Source organism: Macrobrachium nipponense, chromosome 23 (assembly GCF_015104395.2).
Source record: "Macrobrachium nipponense isolate FS-2020 chromosome 23, ASM1510439v2, whole genome shotgun sequence".
In the NCBI taxonomy this organism is placed as follows: domain Eukaryota; kingdom Metazoa; phylum Arthropoda; class Malacostraca; order Decapoda; family Palaemonidae; genus Macrobrachium; species Macrobrachium nipponense.
Window position 1 is genome coordinate 10,092,018 of NC_061090.1, and position 13,350 is coordinate 10,105,367.

Sequence of the window (13,350 nt, forward strand, 5' to 3'; positions counted from 1 at the left end):
ATCAAGTATGATCCTCCTCGGAGGAAGACTGGTCTCTCGGACTATTAGATTCCTATCGTCTACTGGATGTAGCCGACTAAATTACCTCCCCTTGTTGCAGAGGCCATAAGCTCAAAGTGAAAGAATTTCTTCCACCCTTTTCTTTTCCTTTCTGATAAACGATGTGAATGTTCAGACTTTCGGACAATGTAGCGCCAATCAGGCGCCAAATGCCAAACAGGCGTAAAGACGCCAGAGCAAGACAGTCCAATAAACACTGTCATTGTCTGATGAGGAGAAGGAGTAGGCCTCCAATCTGGCGCAGATGCGCTAGAGGCGAATAAATCAGGCAAATAAAGTGTCCGAGGTGTGGACATCGCCAGTTTTCATCGAGACTCTTAACAAGCTCGAATCTCAGCAAGTGGGGAGAAGTCAGCCAGGTGCGAGGAGCCAGCCAGGCGCGAGGCGCCAGGCAAGCGAAGCACCAGCCAGACGCGAGGCGCCAGGCTGGCGCGAGGCACCAGCCAGGCGCTAGGCGCCAGCCAGGCGCTAGGCGCCAGCAGGCGCGAGCCAGCAGGCGCGAGTCCAGGCCAGGCGCGAGGCTCCAGCCAGGCGCGAGGCTCCAGCAGGAGCGAGGCGCCAGCAGGGGCGAGGCGCCAGTGAGGCACCAGCCAGGCGCGAGGCGCCAGCCAAGGGCCAGTGAGGCACCAGCCAGGCGCGAGGCGCCAGCCAGGGGCGAGGCGCCAGCCAGGTGCAAGCCAGGCTCTGGGCTTCATCCAGAAGAGATCTGTTGCAAAGAAAGCCCTGGTCTTCTTTGGAAGAGTGGAATCTTTAAAGCACTTCTTGAGTAACTTGATGTTTCCTTCAAACAGCTAAGAATTAAAAGCGCTTGAAGTGCGAGCTTTTAACAATTCTTGTTCTTTCCATAACAATATGTCGTGAGATTCATAGTAGCTGTAATAACGGGAGATGCAACTCTGTGTTGACTTCTCTTTGCACGAAGGAGATCAAGTGGGCCTATGAGAGATCCTTCTCTGCTTATACGTGTCCAGGGATGCGTTGCTGGGATAGGGAGCCGACACTGATCCTTAACTAGTGAATTAAAAATTTTTTTTTTTTTTTTAATTTTAACATAAGTGTATTATTTTCTGGGGTTATTTGAAATGAGTTTGGGGATAGCTCTTTTCAAATTAAGCACAAACCCTCGTGTTAGGATCAGGTGATCGGGATCGGTGTTGTGCTCCTTAAAATTATGCCAATAGGCATTGGTGTATTGTCATGTAAGTGGATAAGACCCCATTGACAAATGACCACTAGATTCTGTCAAGTAAGTGGATAAGACCCCATTGACAGGCTGAGGCTCTTGAGACGAAGCAGACTACTAGCAATAGCTAGGAAGTCGACCCTTCGTCTAAACATAGGAACCAAGGTTTTATTTATTTATTACCTACAACGTATGTTGTTTACCTGTCTATTCAGTAATAGCTGTCTTTTACCCTCCACCAATGGTGTGAATCAGCTATGTATATATCTGACAGGTAAGTTGAATGTATAAAAATGATATTGTTATGATACAATAAAGTTTTATACATACTTACCTGGCAGATATATACAAATTAAATGGCCCACCCAGCCTCCCCTCAGGAGACAGCTGGAAGAAAAAATATGAATAGAAAACGGGTATGGTTCCTATTCCCGCCACCCAGCGGCGGGGGGTAGATCACCTGACCTACCTGCCGCGTGCTGCCGCGAAATTCGATTTCTGTCGGACGACGGAGTAATAGCTATGTATATATCTGCCAGGTAAGTATGTATAAAACTTTATTGTATCATAACAATATCATTTTTCATATCTTGGACCGCATTTTACACGTAAAATGGCTAATCCGTTCCAAGCCCTCCAAAAACACCCCAGTAAATTTCATGATAAAGCTAAATTGACCTATAAACAATGAAATACTACAACAATTTGGACCATACAATACCTAGCTTAATTACATTCAGCGGCTAATATGTACTTCCTTAGTACCTGTAAATAAAGTGTATTAGTGTAATATGCCTATACAAGAAATACTGTATTGTACATACATACGTATGTAGTAAAATGTGGAAGCTTACCTATCGAGTGAGGCTATCCCCGAAAGTGGCGACAGAGGAGGACGACAAATGGCAGATATGTACACTTAACTTTACGAAACACATAAAAAGATGTCAGGAAAACATAAACTAAACTTTACAAAACACATTAACAAAACTGTAACATTTAACTTTACAAAAACTTAAAATTAAATTTTTTTTTCTTTTTTTGATTTTTAGTTTCTTACCAATGAGAAGCCTGAAGTCTGGGGTTGCCGTCAACGTCCCCTCTCCTCCGTCATCTTCGTCTTGGGCAATCAAATCGCCGAAAATAGCGCTGGCCTTCTGGCAAATTGACGTCTCGGTTATCGTATCGCTATCGATTTCATTGTCCTCAATCCATAGAAGAAGCAGCCTCTCCATTTCATCATGCACATGGCTCCTCTTATTGGACAAAATAGTCACGCCCTTGGAAGGTGTAGCTGCTTTGGTGGCTGCCTTCTGCTTAAGGATGGTGCCTATCGTCGACGGATTTCGGCCGTATTCTTTAGCGATCACCCTCAACCGCAAGCCAGCTTCATACTTTTTTATTATCTCCATTTTTGTCTGCATAGAAAGCATTCTCTTCTTTCTGTGAACTTCAGCAACTTTCTTGGGACCCATGACTATACTGTACGTAATTAAGTTAAGTAGTATACTAATTAGGTTCTCACACAACACGATAAAGTAGTACAACGAAATCACTAACACGAATTTACGTTAACAAACGAAATCGTATATGTGAATGAACGAATTCCACGTGCGTATGATAACACTGGTGAGAAGCAATGGCTGAAGAAGAACTCCGCTACGTACGATGCATGATGGGATCATGGGAGGGATGCTGACCAATAGGAGAAAAGGATCTCATGGCGGTGACTAGCATCAGGAACCAATGGGAGAGCGGGAGGATGGTGGTGAGTCTACTCAGTTGGCGGCGCGCGAGTTTCAAAATTGTTATCGGTGGTCCGGGCGAATCTCGGACTTTACAGCAACCAACCTTTTGTATCATTTGAGCAATTTTTCGTAATGTAGAGCCGTTAAAAGTTTTCGGTATTTGCTTTCGTATCTCGAGTTTTTCGTAAGTTGAGCCTTTTGTATCTCGAGGTACCACTGTATAAACATTTTTAGTCAGCTTTTCTTTAGTTTTAACTGAAAATGGGCAGTTTTAAGCATTTGTTCCGATACGTAATACAAACCATCGGTCCTTTAACAATAGGAAGTAGCTAGCGGCAGCTGGAACGGTCGTAAGCTTCGAACAAGGGGAGAACGGTAGTTAACTGCTTGTCCGACAGTCCGCGCGCCGCGCGACTGGGAGGTAAACAAATCACGTGCTTCGCGCGGGGGTGAGGACGTGTTCGTCATCGCTCTCTGCCGCTCATCGTCGTATGCTTTGTTTATATTGTGTTTTTCTACTAATGGTTGTTTGACTTGAAAATGAAACTGTAAGTACACTGTTTCATTTTCATTAACTTAATTATGAACCAACATGGAGTTATCGCCGTAGATGCGGCGATTTCCTCTCTTTTCATGAATTGAACCCTTGATTTATGTCTCGGTGCCGAGGGCGGGCGCGCTCGCGCCGAGTCATGTATTTTTGGGCGAAAGTGTGTAATTGAAAAATGTAAGTACTCTTTTCATTATATTTTTGCCCTGTGCGTTCGTTACCGAGAGTGTGATTGCGCTCGGGCACGAGCCTTTTAATTTTGTTATAATAGAATGCAATGAAAGTGGATTCGCAATTGCAATATTCTTTTCATTTTCATTTATTTATTTGCATGAAATTTAATTTGGATCAATTTTCGTTCTTACCCCGGAATTGATCCTTACGATTTTTTTGTGAAAATGAAATCGCAAGTGCAGTATTCTGTTTCATTTTCATATATTTATGATAGCTCATATTATTGGATCAAGTTTCCGTTCTTACCCGGGCAATTTATCTTTTCCCCTTTAAGTTCTATGAAGTGAATCGCAAGGGCAGTATTCTGTTTCATTTTCATATTACTTTTCACTGCTGTGCGTGGGTATGGGAAGCGAAGGTCTGCCAAGGAAGTCTCGGAACAAAGCTCTCCCGCGACTCCCTTGGTATCCGATTCTTCGTCTTCCTTCTGCCCCCCCGCTCAGCTTCTTCGTTGTATTTTGTATTTGGGGTCTTCCTTGAGTTCGGGGTGGGGCATGTCTTCCCCTTCGTGCGTGAGAGGGCCAACCCCTCTTAACTAATCTATCTATGTTACCGCAGGTGCTACATCCGTGGGAGGACGACCTGGACAGGTATGGACCACCGCGGAGGCAGGGCGGTGCCTAGCCATCCACGGGCTGCTGCAGCGTCTAGCGAGGTCTGGGGCGGTCTCCACTACTACCACGGCCGCTTATGCTGCTCCCCCCCCTCCTGGTCTACACTCCCCATGCTGTGTCGATACGCCGTCTGCCGCTACTAGGGCCGCAGCGCCGTACCGAGGTGGGGTTGCCGCCGCCGCCTGTTTTCTTCGTGTTGCCTGCCCCAGACTTCCGTTGTTCCAGCAGCTCGCCCCTGGACCGGCCGCCAGGACCCAGGTTCCGCTGGCTGCCGATGATTCTACGAGGCGATCGCTGGGCCTGCCGTACCTGCCGCTGATGTGATTCCCGCTGTTGGCTTTGGCTGATCCCTTCTGGGTCTACCGCTGCCGCTCTGAGCCCCTTCTGGTTGCTGTTCCTGTCGCTCCCGGTTCCTGTGCCATGTCCATGCTGGTCCTGCCCCACGGTGTGTCTTCCCCAGTCCCAGGTCCTTCCGGACAGGTGCAGTCGGGCCGTGTTGCTTCGGCAATAGCCCCGGCTCCGGCCTGGATGGAGGACCTGACGACTGTCCTGCGTGAGCTGACGAGGAAGAGGAGAAGAGGAAGCTGTCATCTCGTCTTCATCGTCTGCTGCTGCCTCTTCCCCTTCGACTTCTAAGGCCCATAAGCCGAAGAAGAGAAGAAGGCTGCCTTCCCCCCTAAGAAGTCTCCTTCGGGAACTTCTAAGGGTCCCGGGTCCACCCGTCCGGGACGGGGGGGTCCCGGTTCTGCTGGTCCTCCTGCTCCTTCGGGAGCGGGCCCGTCCCCTTCCGTAAGAAGAGATAGACGGGGACCAGAGGAGTATCGGTTAGCTCTGGTACTTCCTCGCCTGGTGCTAGCGGCGATGCCGCTACGCCAGGTTCCGGCTCGGTCTCTCGTTCGCGAGAGATCCCGAGTGTACGTTCTCCCTCGGGAGACCGTGCAGCCAAGTTTCGGCGCCAGAGTTCGCTCGGCGCCAAGACGCGGCACGGAGCAGAAGGCTGGTGAGAGACGCTCAGGTGACTCTTGCCAGGCCAGCGGCCGCTCTTGCAGCGACCAGCTGGTAACCCGGGAGTTTTCCCCCCTAAGAAGGCTCCTTCGGGACCTTCTAAGGGCCCGTCTCGCTCCGGCGATTCGGGGAGCTCTTCTGCTGGTCCTTTTGCTCCTCGGGAACAGGGCCCGTCTTTTTCTTCTACCAAGGAGAAGAAGACGGGGACCAGGAGTACCAGCTTCGGCTGGCACTTCCTCGCCTGGTTCTAGCGGTTCTGCCGCTAAACCAGGATCCGCCTCGGCTTCTCGCTAGCGAGAAGTACCGAGTGGACGGTCTCCCGCGGGAGACCGTCCAGCCAAAGTCTGACACTCGAGCGCCGCTCGCCGCCAAGACCGAAGCGCGGAGCAGAAGACTGGCGAGTGTCGAGCAGACGACTCTCGCTAGGCCAGTGGACGCTCTCGCAGCGACCAGCTGGCTGCTCGGGTTGACGTGACGGTCGCTGACCAGCCACGGGTTGAGGCGAGGAAGGGGTCGCCGCGGTCGTCGGTACCAGCGGCTCGACGCGCCGAGAGGACGCTCGCCAGTCTCACCGCGACAACGAGCCTAGCAGGTCACCTGACGCCGCTCCCATCGGGGACCGGGCGGAGACGGTAACCAGCAACAGCTCGCCTGACGCTAGAGATCAGCGTCGACGTTCTCAGCCGAGCTCTTCGCCCCAGGCGAGCGGAAAAGGCTAGGCCTGCTGCTCGATCGCCACTGCGGATGGGTGGACGATCAGCAGCAGCCCTCCAAGCACGCTGGTCCTGCCAGCGAGCTAGGGGGGGGGGGGAGCGTCAGGTCTGCCTCTCCTGTACCTTCAACCTCCTCGGGCTACACCGGGAGGAGCGAGGAGTACCATGAGTGATCGCGAGAGGTGCGCCGCTCCGCGATCCCGCTATGACGCCGTATGGACCAGGCACGGTTCTAGGACCGACCAGGACATACGCGCAAGTAGCTGGAGGCGACCGTCAGGGGTCTGCCGCTGTTCCTCCTTCTGAAGGAGGAGTATCTCGGGATCTGTTCTTGTTGGAGGGACTGGGACGTCCTACTCCGCAAGACACGGTTACTCCCGAGATACAGAGGAATTTGCAGAAGTCACTTAAGCTGATTCGTCAGCATAATGACCTTGCGGAAGGATTGCCGCTCCCACCAGCAGAGCCCACGTCTCTGCTCGAGTCGTTTTGGGGCCCGAGAGGGAACCCAAACCGACGGTGGGTCTGCCGCGATCGGAACTTGCCGATTCTGTCTCGAACCAGAGTCTCTCGTCTCCGGACAAGAAGGCTCTCTCAGTTCTGGCCGGATCGATCAAGCTACTTCCACCTCCTCTACTGCGACAGCGGCGTTTCTACGTGTCTTCGGACACGTATTTGAATACTCCTTCGGTCCTCCTGAGAGGTTTCGACCTCGACGAGGACTGGAATGAGTCGGAGGACGGTATCGGCTCTCTCCTGTCAGGTGTCGATCAGCCCCACCCAGACGACGTTCACAGTGGCGGCAGACCCTTACCTACAGTGAGAGTTCGTAACCCTCCGCGGGAAAATGTTTTCTCCTGACGATACGTTTTCCCAGACTCTGAGAGGCCATCGCCGCAAGGCGATGGCTGTTCCTACTCTTCTCCAACTGCTAGTTCCACTGGGAAGGCGAGCGAGTATCCAATTCCTCCCCCATTCCCTCTCTCCTTACGGTTACGAGGGAAAGGGGAGGGATCCTACAGAGATTTCTCTGTAGGATCCCACGTTCGGGACTGCGCTACCGGGGGGACCTTCGGGTCCTACCTGACGTAAGCCCGGTCGTTGAGGAGGAATCCTGCCCATTCTCGATTTCTACGGGAATCGAGAGGACCACCAGCCGATATCGTTTGACGAATTCGGTGGGGGTTTCGACAGGATCTGCTTAGAATTTCTACGGAATTCTAACGCATTCAGTGTTCGAGTTTTACGATCTCCAAACACTTACGCGAGACCACGGTCCAAAGTGAGCGAGACGAGAATCCCCGATATACACGATAATCGGGAACCTCGCCTATGCTCGAATTCCTGGAATTTCTAGCATTGGGAAGAAGACTGCTGCTGAAGAAACTATCTCACAGTAGGCGACCAACCTGGACTAGAGAAGATCGGACGGGAATATCCAGTTTGGCTTGAACTATCGTCTTAGTATTCTGTTCACCATTGAAGCTTTCCTTCGAGGAAGACTTCTCCTTCACTCTCTTTGATAGAGATCGAAGGGTTGGTCGATCTCCAATCCTTATTTTGTTTTCTTGAAGGAAAGAATTTAGGATGGAGATCGTTGTTCAGAATCCTACAAATATACTACGTATATTAACCTCGCGACATGATTCTACTAAGCAGTTGAATTGTCCGAGGGGTAGGCGCATATCCTAGTTAATCTACGGATTGCGACTTATAAGAAGTGAGAAGTATTCTAATTGAACTGCAACTCGGGGTTGCCTGCAACCTCCCAGGAGTTTTCAGTTTCAATTTTATATACTTATGGTTTTGTCACGACAACACCATTTCAACTTTTATATTTACCGAAATTCGTTTCGCCTAAATATAATTGCTCGAGCATATCTTTTATGCTCGGTAGTTCTAGCCGAACGCATTCCTTTCGTGGAATAATGGATCTTACCTTGGCAACTCAGGATGACGAGTCAGCGAGGAGCTCCAGGCTTTTAACTCAACTACTGCGTATTGAACTGCCTGATAGCAGCTCAGTATCAGCTGGGCCTCCGATATGCACGGTCATGTATGTCTCTCTCTGCCCTGCTTTGATTGACTACCGAACCGTATCTCTGCCCAACAATCATGGACTTAGGTCTCTGATTAACGGGGATTCTCGCAATAATGAAGGACCATCTACTGCTGTGACGCTAGATTCCATCGCCTTCGACATTGCGAGAATTTTCAACAGAGATATCTCTTGGACTCTTTCATCTTTCTGTTTACCGCACGGTAACAGAAGTCTGTACAAGTCTCCCGCTGCAGCGCACTGCGATAATGCGAATGATTTTGCAGACATCTGAGTTTGTCTTCAAAATATCTCTTATTCGTAGGTGTACAATTGTTCATTGTTCAACCGAATTACGAGATGTGTCAGAAGACATCGCCTACTCTCCGACCTGACAGCTCTACTTCCAAATGTTCAGCCCATGAGAAGCAGTTCTTCAGGCGGCTTTCCCCTGTGTTTTCATTACTGAAGAACGCCCCGCTTTCATTGCAACTACGACTTCTCACCGGACAGCAATGAAATAGCGGTTAGCGTTTTCAGTCATTTGTAAGCACAGGTTATGAATCTTGAGAATCCTCTCTCGATTCATCTGTGAAGACGTAGGTTGCATTCAATATCTACCTTCGTCTTCAACGGTACATAGTGTTGTTTCTCCTTAGCTGAGATTCAACAACCATGAGATGTTTTACCTTCAGGGACCTCGGTCTCTAGAAGGCAATTGACTTTCGCCTGTTGGGCACATGCCTTAAGAGAATCATCACCTCGCTGTCCGGCATTGGTGACAAACAAATACATTATTTGTTTGGTCTCTCGGCATAACCCTTTAAAGGCGAAGGTCACGTGACTTACTCGGATGCTTTGACAACTTGCCTCCTACCGAACGCAGTTCAGTCGGCAGCTGTCAGAGCGGCCGAGTCAGTTACGAACTACGCTGTTGACTTAGTGCGGTTGTTACAGAGCAATCATTACTTCGTTTTAATAGCTTGTCACAGTACCCATACCATTGGACAACCCACACCATGGAGTGTCGGTGTCCTATCCACTACCGAGAACTTCGCTGCATGGGGATAGGAGGATGCGAGAGACTTCGTGGCAAACGGACAGACCAGTATGGGTACTGGACATCACCGAAGTAGAGAAGAGGGATAGGTCATGCGACTATTTCCTTCTTCTCTGAGGAACTGCATGACTTCTCCTGCGAAGTCAAGCATCCAGGGGATGGGGATCCGTGACGCTGATTTCGTACCGAACTTCGTAGCGAAGACTCAGAACCCTTCGGTCCCTTACGATTGGTTCGAGTCGTTCACATCCCCTCCCTAATGGACTTCACCGCCTTCGATGCGAAGGAGATGCTGCCTTGTCCGCAAGAACTTCTCCGTGGCGCAGGTACTGAAGGCAGGGGTCTGGTCAACCAGACCACATGCCCTTCCTTCTACCTTCGGGATATTGCCCACAGGTCCTTGGATCTTTTTCCTTGGGACCCGACCGTGGCTGCTCAACACGTTGTGTAGCGAACCCAGACCCTCGCAGGCTGAACAGCATCGAGTCCTGGTGTGACCATAAGAATGGATGAGTGAATGAGAGTGTGACTGGCTCCTCTTCCCATCTTTTTCTTCCCCTCTACCTGTGGTTAGAGGGACACGGTCGTCACCCTGCTGGATAAGGACAAGATGCAGGTGAGCTACTCAACAGAGCCCCATCCTATCCCTTTCACTAGGGATAGGAGCGTATATCCACCACTTCCTCCAACAAGGGGGAGGAAGTGGATGCCAGCTTGAGACAACCCATACTTTATGTTGCCTCTTGCAAACAGGAACAAGTTCTTGCTTGCTGGTACGAAGAGATACGCTTGCCTCTCTCTTAGTACTCGGCCCAGAGGTCTGACCATTGATCCTGCGGTGCACACCCCGATCAATCGGACAGAGGCTTGGATCCCTCCCTCGCTCTTACGACCAGGGAGGCATTCCAGGGATGGACGAACACCAGTCTGTTCATCAAAAGACTCAGATTCCTCCCACCAAGAAGTGAGTCTTCCTATTGTTAAAGGACCGATGGTTTGTATTACGTATCGGAACAAATGACAATTTGTCGAAAATTGCATTTTTCCTAACTATACAAACCTGAGGTCCTTTACATATAGTCCCTCCTCATGCCACCCCTCACTCTGCGTATTTTGCATGGGCCAAAAGCAAAAGTGATTTGTTTACGCGCGACTGTCGGACAAGCAGTTAACTACCGTTCTCCCCTTGTTCGAAGCTTACGACCGTTCCAGCTGCCGCTAGCTACTTCCTTCCTATTGTTAAAGGACCTCAGGTTTGTATAGTTAGGAAAAATGCAATTTTCGACAAATTGTCATTTTTATTTATGGGGGTTTCGACTATTCGTGGATTCCAGCTATTTGTTGGGGGGGGGCTCTGGTATCCATCCCCCCCTGTTCCATCCCCCGTAAATACAGGGGGACACTGTACCTGTATTATTATTGCTAAGAAATAAACAATCGTGCAAAAAATAATTTGTATAATAAAAATCCACAATTCTATAGTAAACTATACTAATGTAAAAATATAAAAGCAAAGACTTTCAACCACCTGAACAGTATTCCTGTGGATGTTTCCTACTAGGGCACCACAAGTCGACAGATCAAGGAGGTTGGTGCAACTGCCTGTTGAATTCGGAATCACCTAGCAACAACCGATCCAGTACTTCCGTAATGAGTTATCTTCTTGATTAGCTCCCAACTTTTAAAACTCTTCATTTGAACTACCCTCTTGCTTTTTATTTTAATGTTAACACTGATAAAGATGACCATTCAGATGTTCTAAAGTCTTTGCTTTTATGTTTTTATATAGTAATATAGTTTAGTATATAATTGTGGATTTGTATTACACATTATTATTATTATTATTAAATTTCCAAACAAACTGCATCCTTATTATGCATAATGGATTGTTACAAACATTTGGGCCCTAATAAGGAAAGTATCCCTGTACAATTTAATAAGTACAAATGTATAAGAATTAACTTTGAAATGAAGAATAACAAAGACAAAGGAAGATTAAACCAATAAACAATCAAGTAAGATTCATGTTAACTTGCACAAGAAAAAACATTTGCAAGTTAGAACTTTTGTAGTGTCAGTGATTCTACTAATGATCAACAATATCATTATGTAATTTTGTCACAGCTGGAACAACTCATCTAGAAAATTGCAGGTATTAAATATAGCACAAGAAAAGGCAAAATATTGAAATAACACATATCTATTGTACTATTTGGTGGATGGTATTATTGGGGGATGATCAGAACTGGAAAATAATTAACATGCAGAGTGAGCTAATTAAGCAACAATGCAAGAGGTTAATACTAAGGTTTTGGGAGAGACATTTGATAGAACTAGGCTAAATGGGAATAATATTCAAAGTATCACAATGAAAAAAAGTTAAGATATTTTCTTTACAGACATGGAAAAAGAGAGTTTTCTTAATTTTGGTGAAATTAGAGAAGAGATAGACCATTCATGTGACTTGAATGCTTTATAGAAATTAATTGGCTTGTTTGAAGGTGTAATTACTAGTTTATTAGCTGTTTAAGCAAGTGCTGGCGGAGGACCAGTAATTTTTTCGCCATGAAATAAGATATATGATGTTTTTCCCAGATTGTAAATTATGATTGCATTACAACAAATTTGATATATAATTATTTAGTAGCAATAAAGAAAGTCAAGTCTCGGGTCCAATGCAGTTTTTTTTTTTTTGTCTGCAAAACCTTACTGTAACCCTAATGACTCGTAAAAAAGTTGAATCTTTTCACTATTGCCTTTTAGAGCCATGGTTTGCAAGAACTGCTGAATTATAATTTTTCATTCTAATTATACTAACTCTTAATATTTATCATTTAGCATTTACAGTTCCTCCTAGCCTCATAGATATCCATAATACTAAAAATAACCACACTGAATGGTAAGCCTATTGTTTTTGGCAAAGTCTCAAAGTGAAGTGGGTGCACTTTTAATAGTAGATGGCATTAGTAAGGGTTTTAAAATAATTATTTCTTAGGCATTTATCCTCTCATTTAGAGACTGCATGTATTAATTTTCCTTTTAGTAGTACTCTGTGTAGGAATGGGTTAATTGTGTCAATTATAGGCAGGAAGTGTTTGTCTCATTTAGTAATACATATTTTTACTGTTTGCTTTTAAAGGTATTTGAAGCTGTTATGGCCTGGACAAAGAGAGATTTGGATCAAAGAGGAGATAATTTACCAGAGTTGTTGACCAAAGTTCGTATGCCACTTCTTACACCACAGTATCTGACTGACAGGGTAGCAACTGAAAATTTGATTCGATCATCTCATGAATGCAGGTGAGGTTAACCATTGGAAAGATTTTCAAATCCCTTTCAGTATACTTGATCACATTTCAGTTTATAATGCACAAGATATTTGGTGTATGTACTTCTATGAAATTCAGAGCCTTTGTCCCAGTGTTTTTCCGGAATAACTTTTTTTCCATGCATTTGACAAAGGTACTACTTAGCCATAGTATACTTTACATCCCTACCCAATTTTCGGCAGCATTCTTTATTACTTCTATTAGAAAAAAGCATTTTCACAGGAGTAAAAAAAAAAAAAAAGCAGACAAAGCCAGTGGCAGAACACACTATTGTATGAGTTCGAAGTTGTGACGTAGTACCGACTCCTCCCACAAGGTGATGCCGACAAACAAATTGTCTTTAATATTCTGAATGAATATTCATACCTTGTCAAGGCTTCAAGAATGGCGGCTGTGATAAGTCATTGTCCCTGTGGATGCAGGACAGCTTTTGTGTTTTGACTTGCACAATTGTTTAGAAGTGAGGAGGCCCATGGCAAACCCTACGTAAGCTTGAACAGGTGAATAATAGGGCCCTTTTTTGGGTAAGGAGTACACTCGGAGATCCAAGGCTACTACTACTACTACCACCACTACTACAAAGTGTAACCAAGGAGTATTGGTTGTATTTCATTGTTGCCAGAGACATAGAGGTTGAGACTTTCTCACGAACAGCCAATTATCCATCAAGAAGGAGGCAAGTTAATGACGTTATAAGGTACGTCATTATACCTTCGAAAGACATTCCTCAGAGTTTGCTGGCGATGTCTACAAGATGTCAGTGTTACTCTTATAATCACCAGAATTATGCAACTTTCGTAATACAGAATACAATAA

General features: G+C 46.7%; 1 protein-coding gene across 1 annotated transcript in view; it reads left to right on the forward strand.

Annotated features, from left to right (window-relative positions):
• The window catches only part of LOC135195982 (kelch-like protein 18), an 88,081-nt gene that overhangs the window by 8,726 nt on the left and 66,005 nt on the right, over positions 1-13,350 (forward strand). The window contains exon 2 of the mRNA XM_064222486.1: positions 12,345-12,505. Coding sequence (XP_064078556.1) covers positions 12,345-12,505 — 161 coding nt within the window. The remainder of the gene's footprint in view (positions 1-12,344; positions 12,506-13,350) is intronic.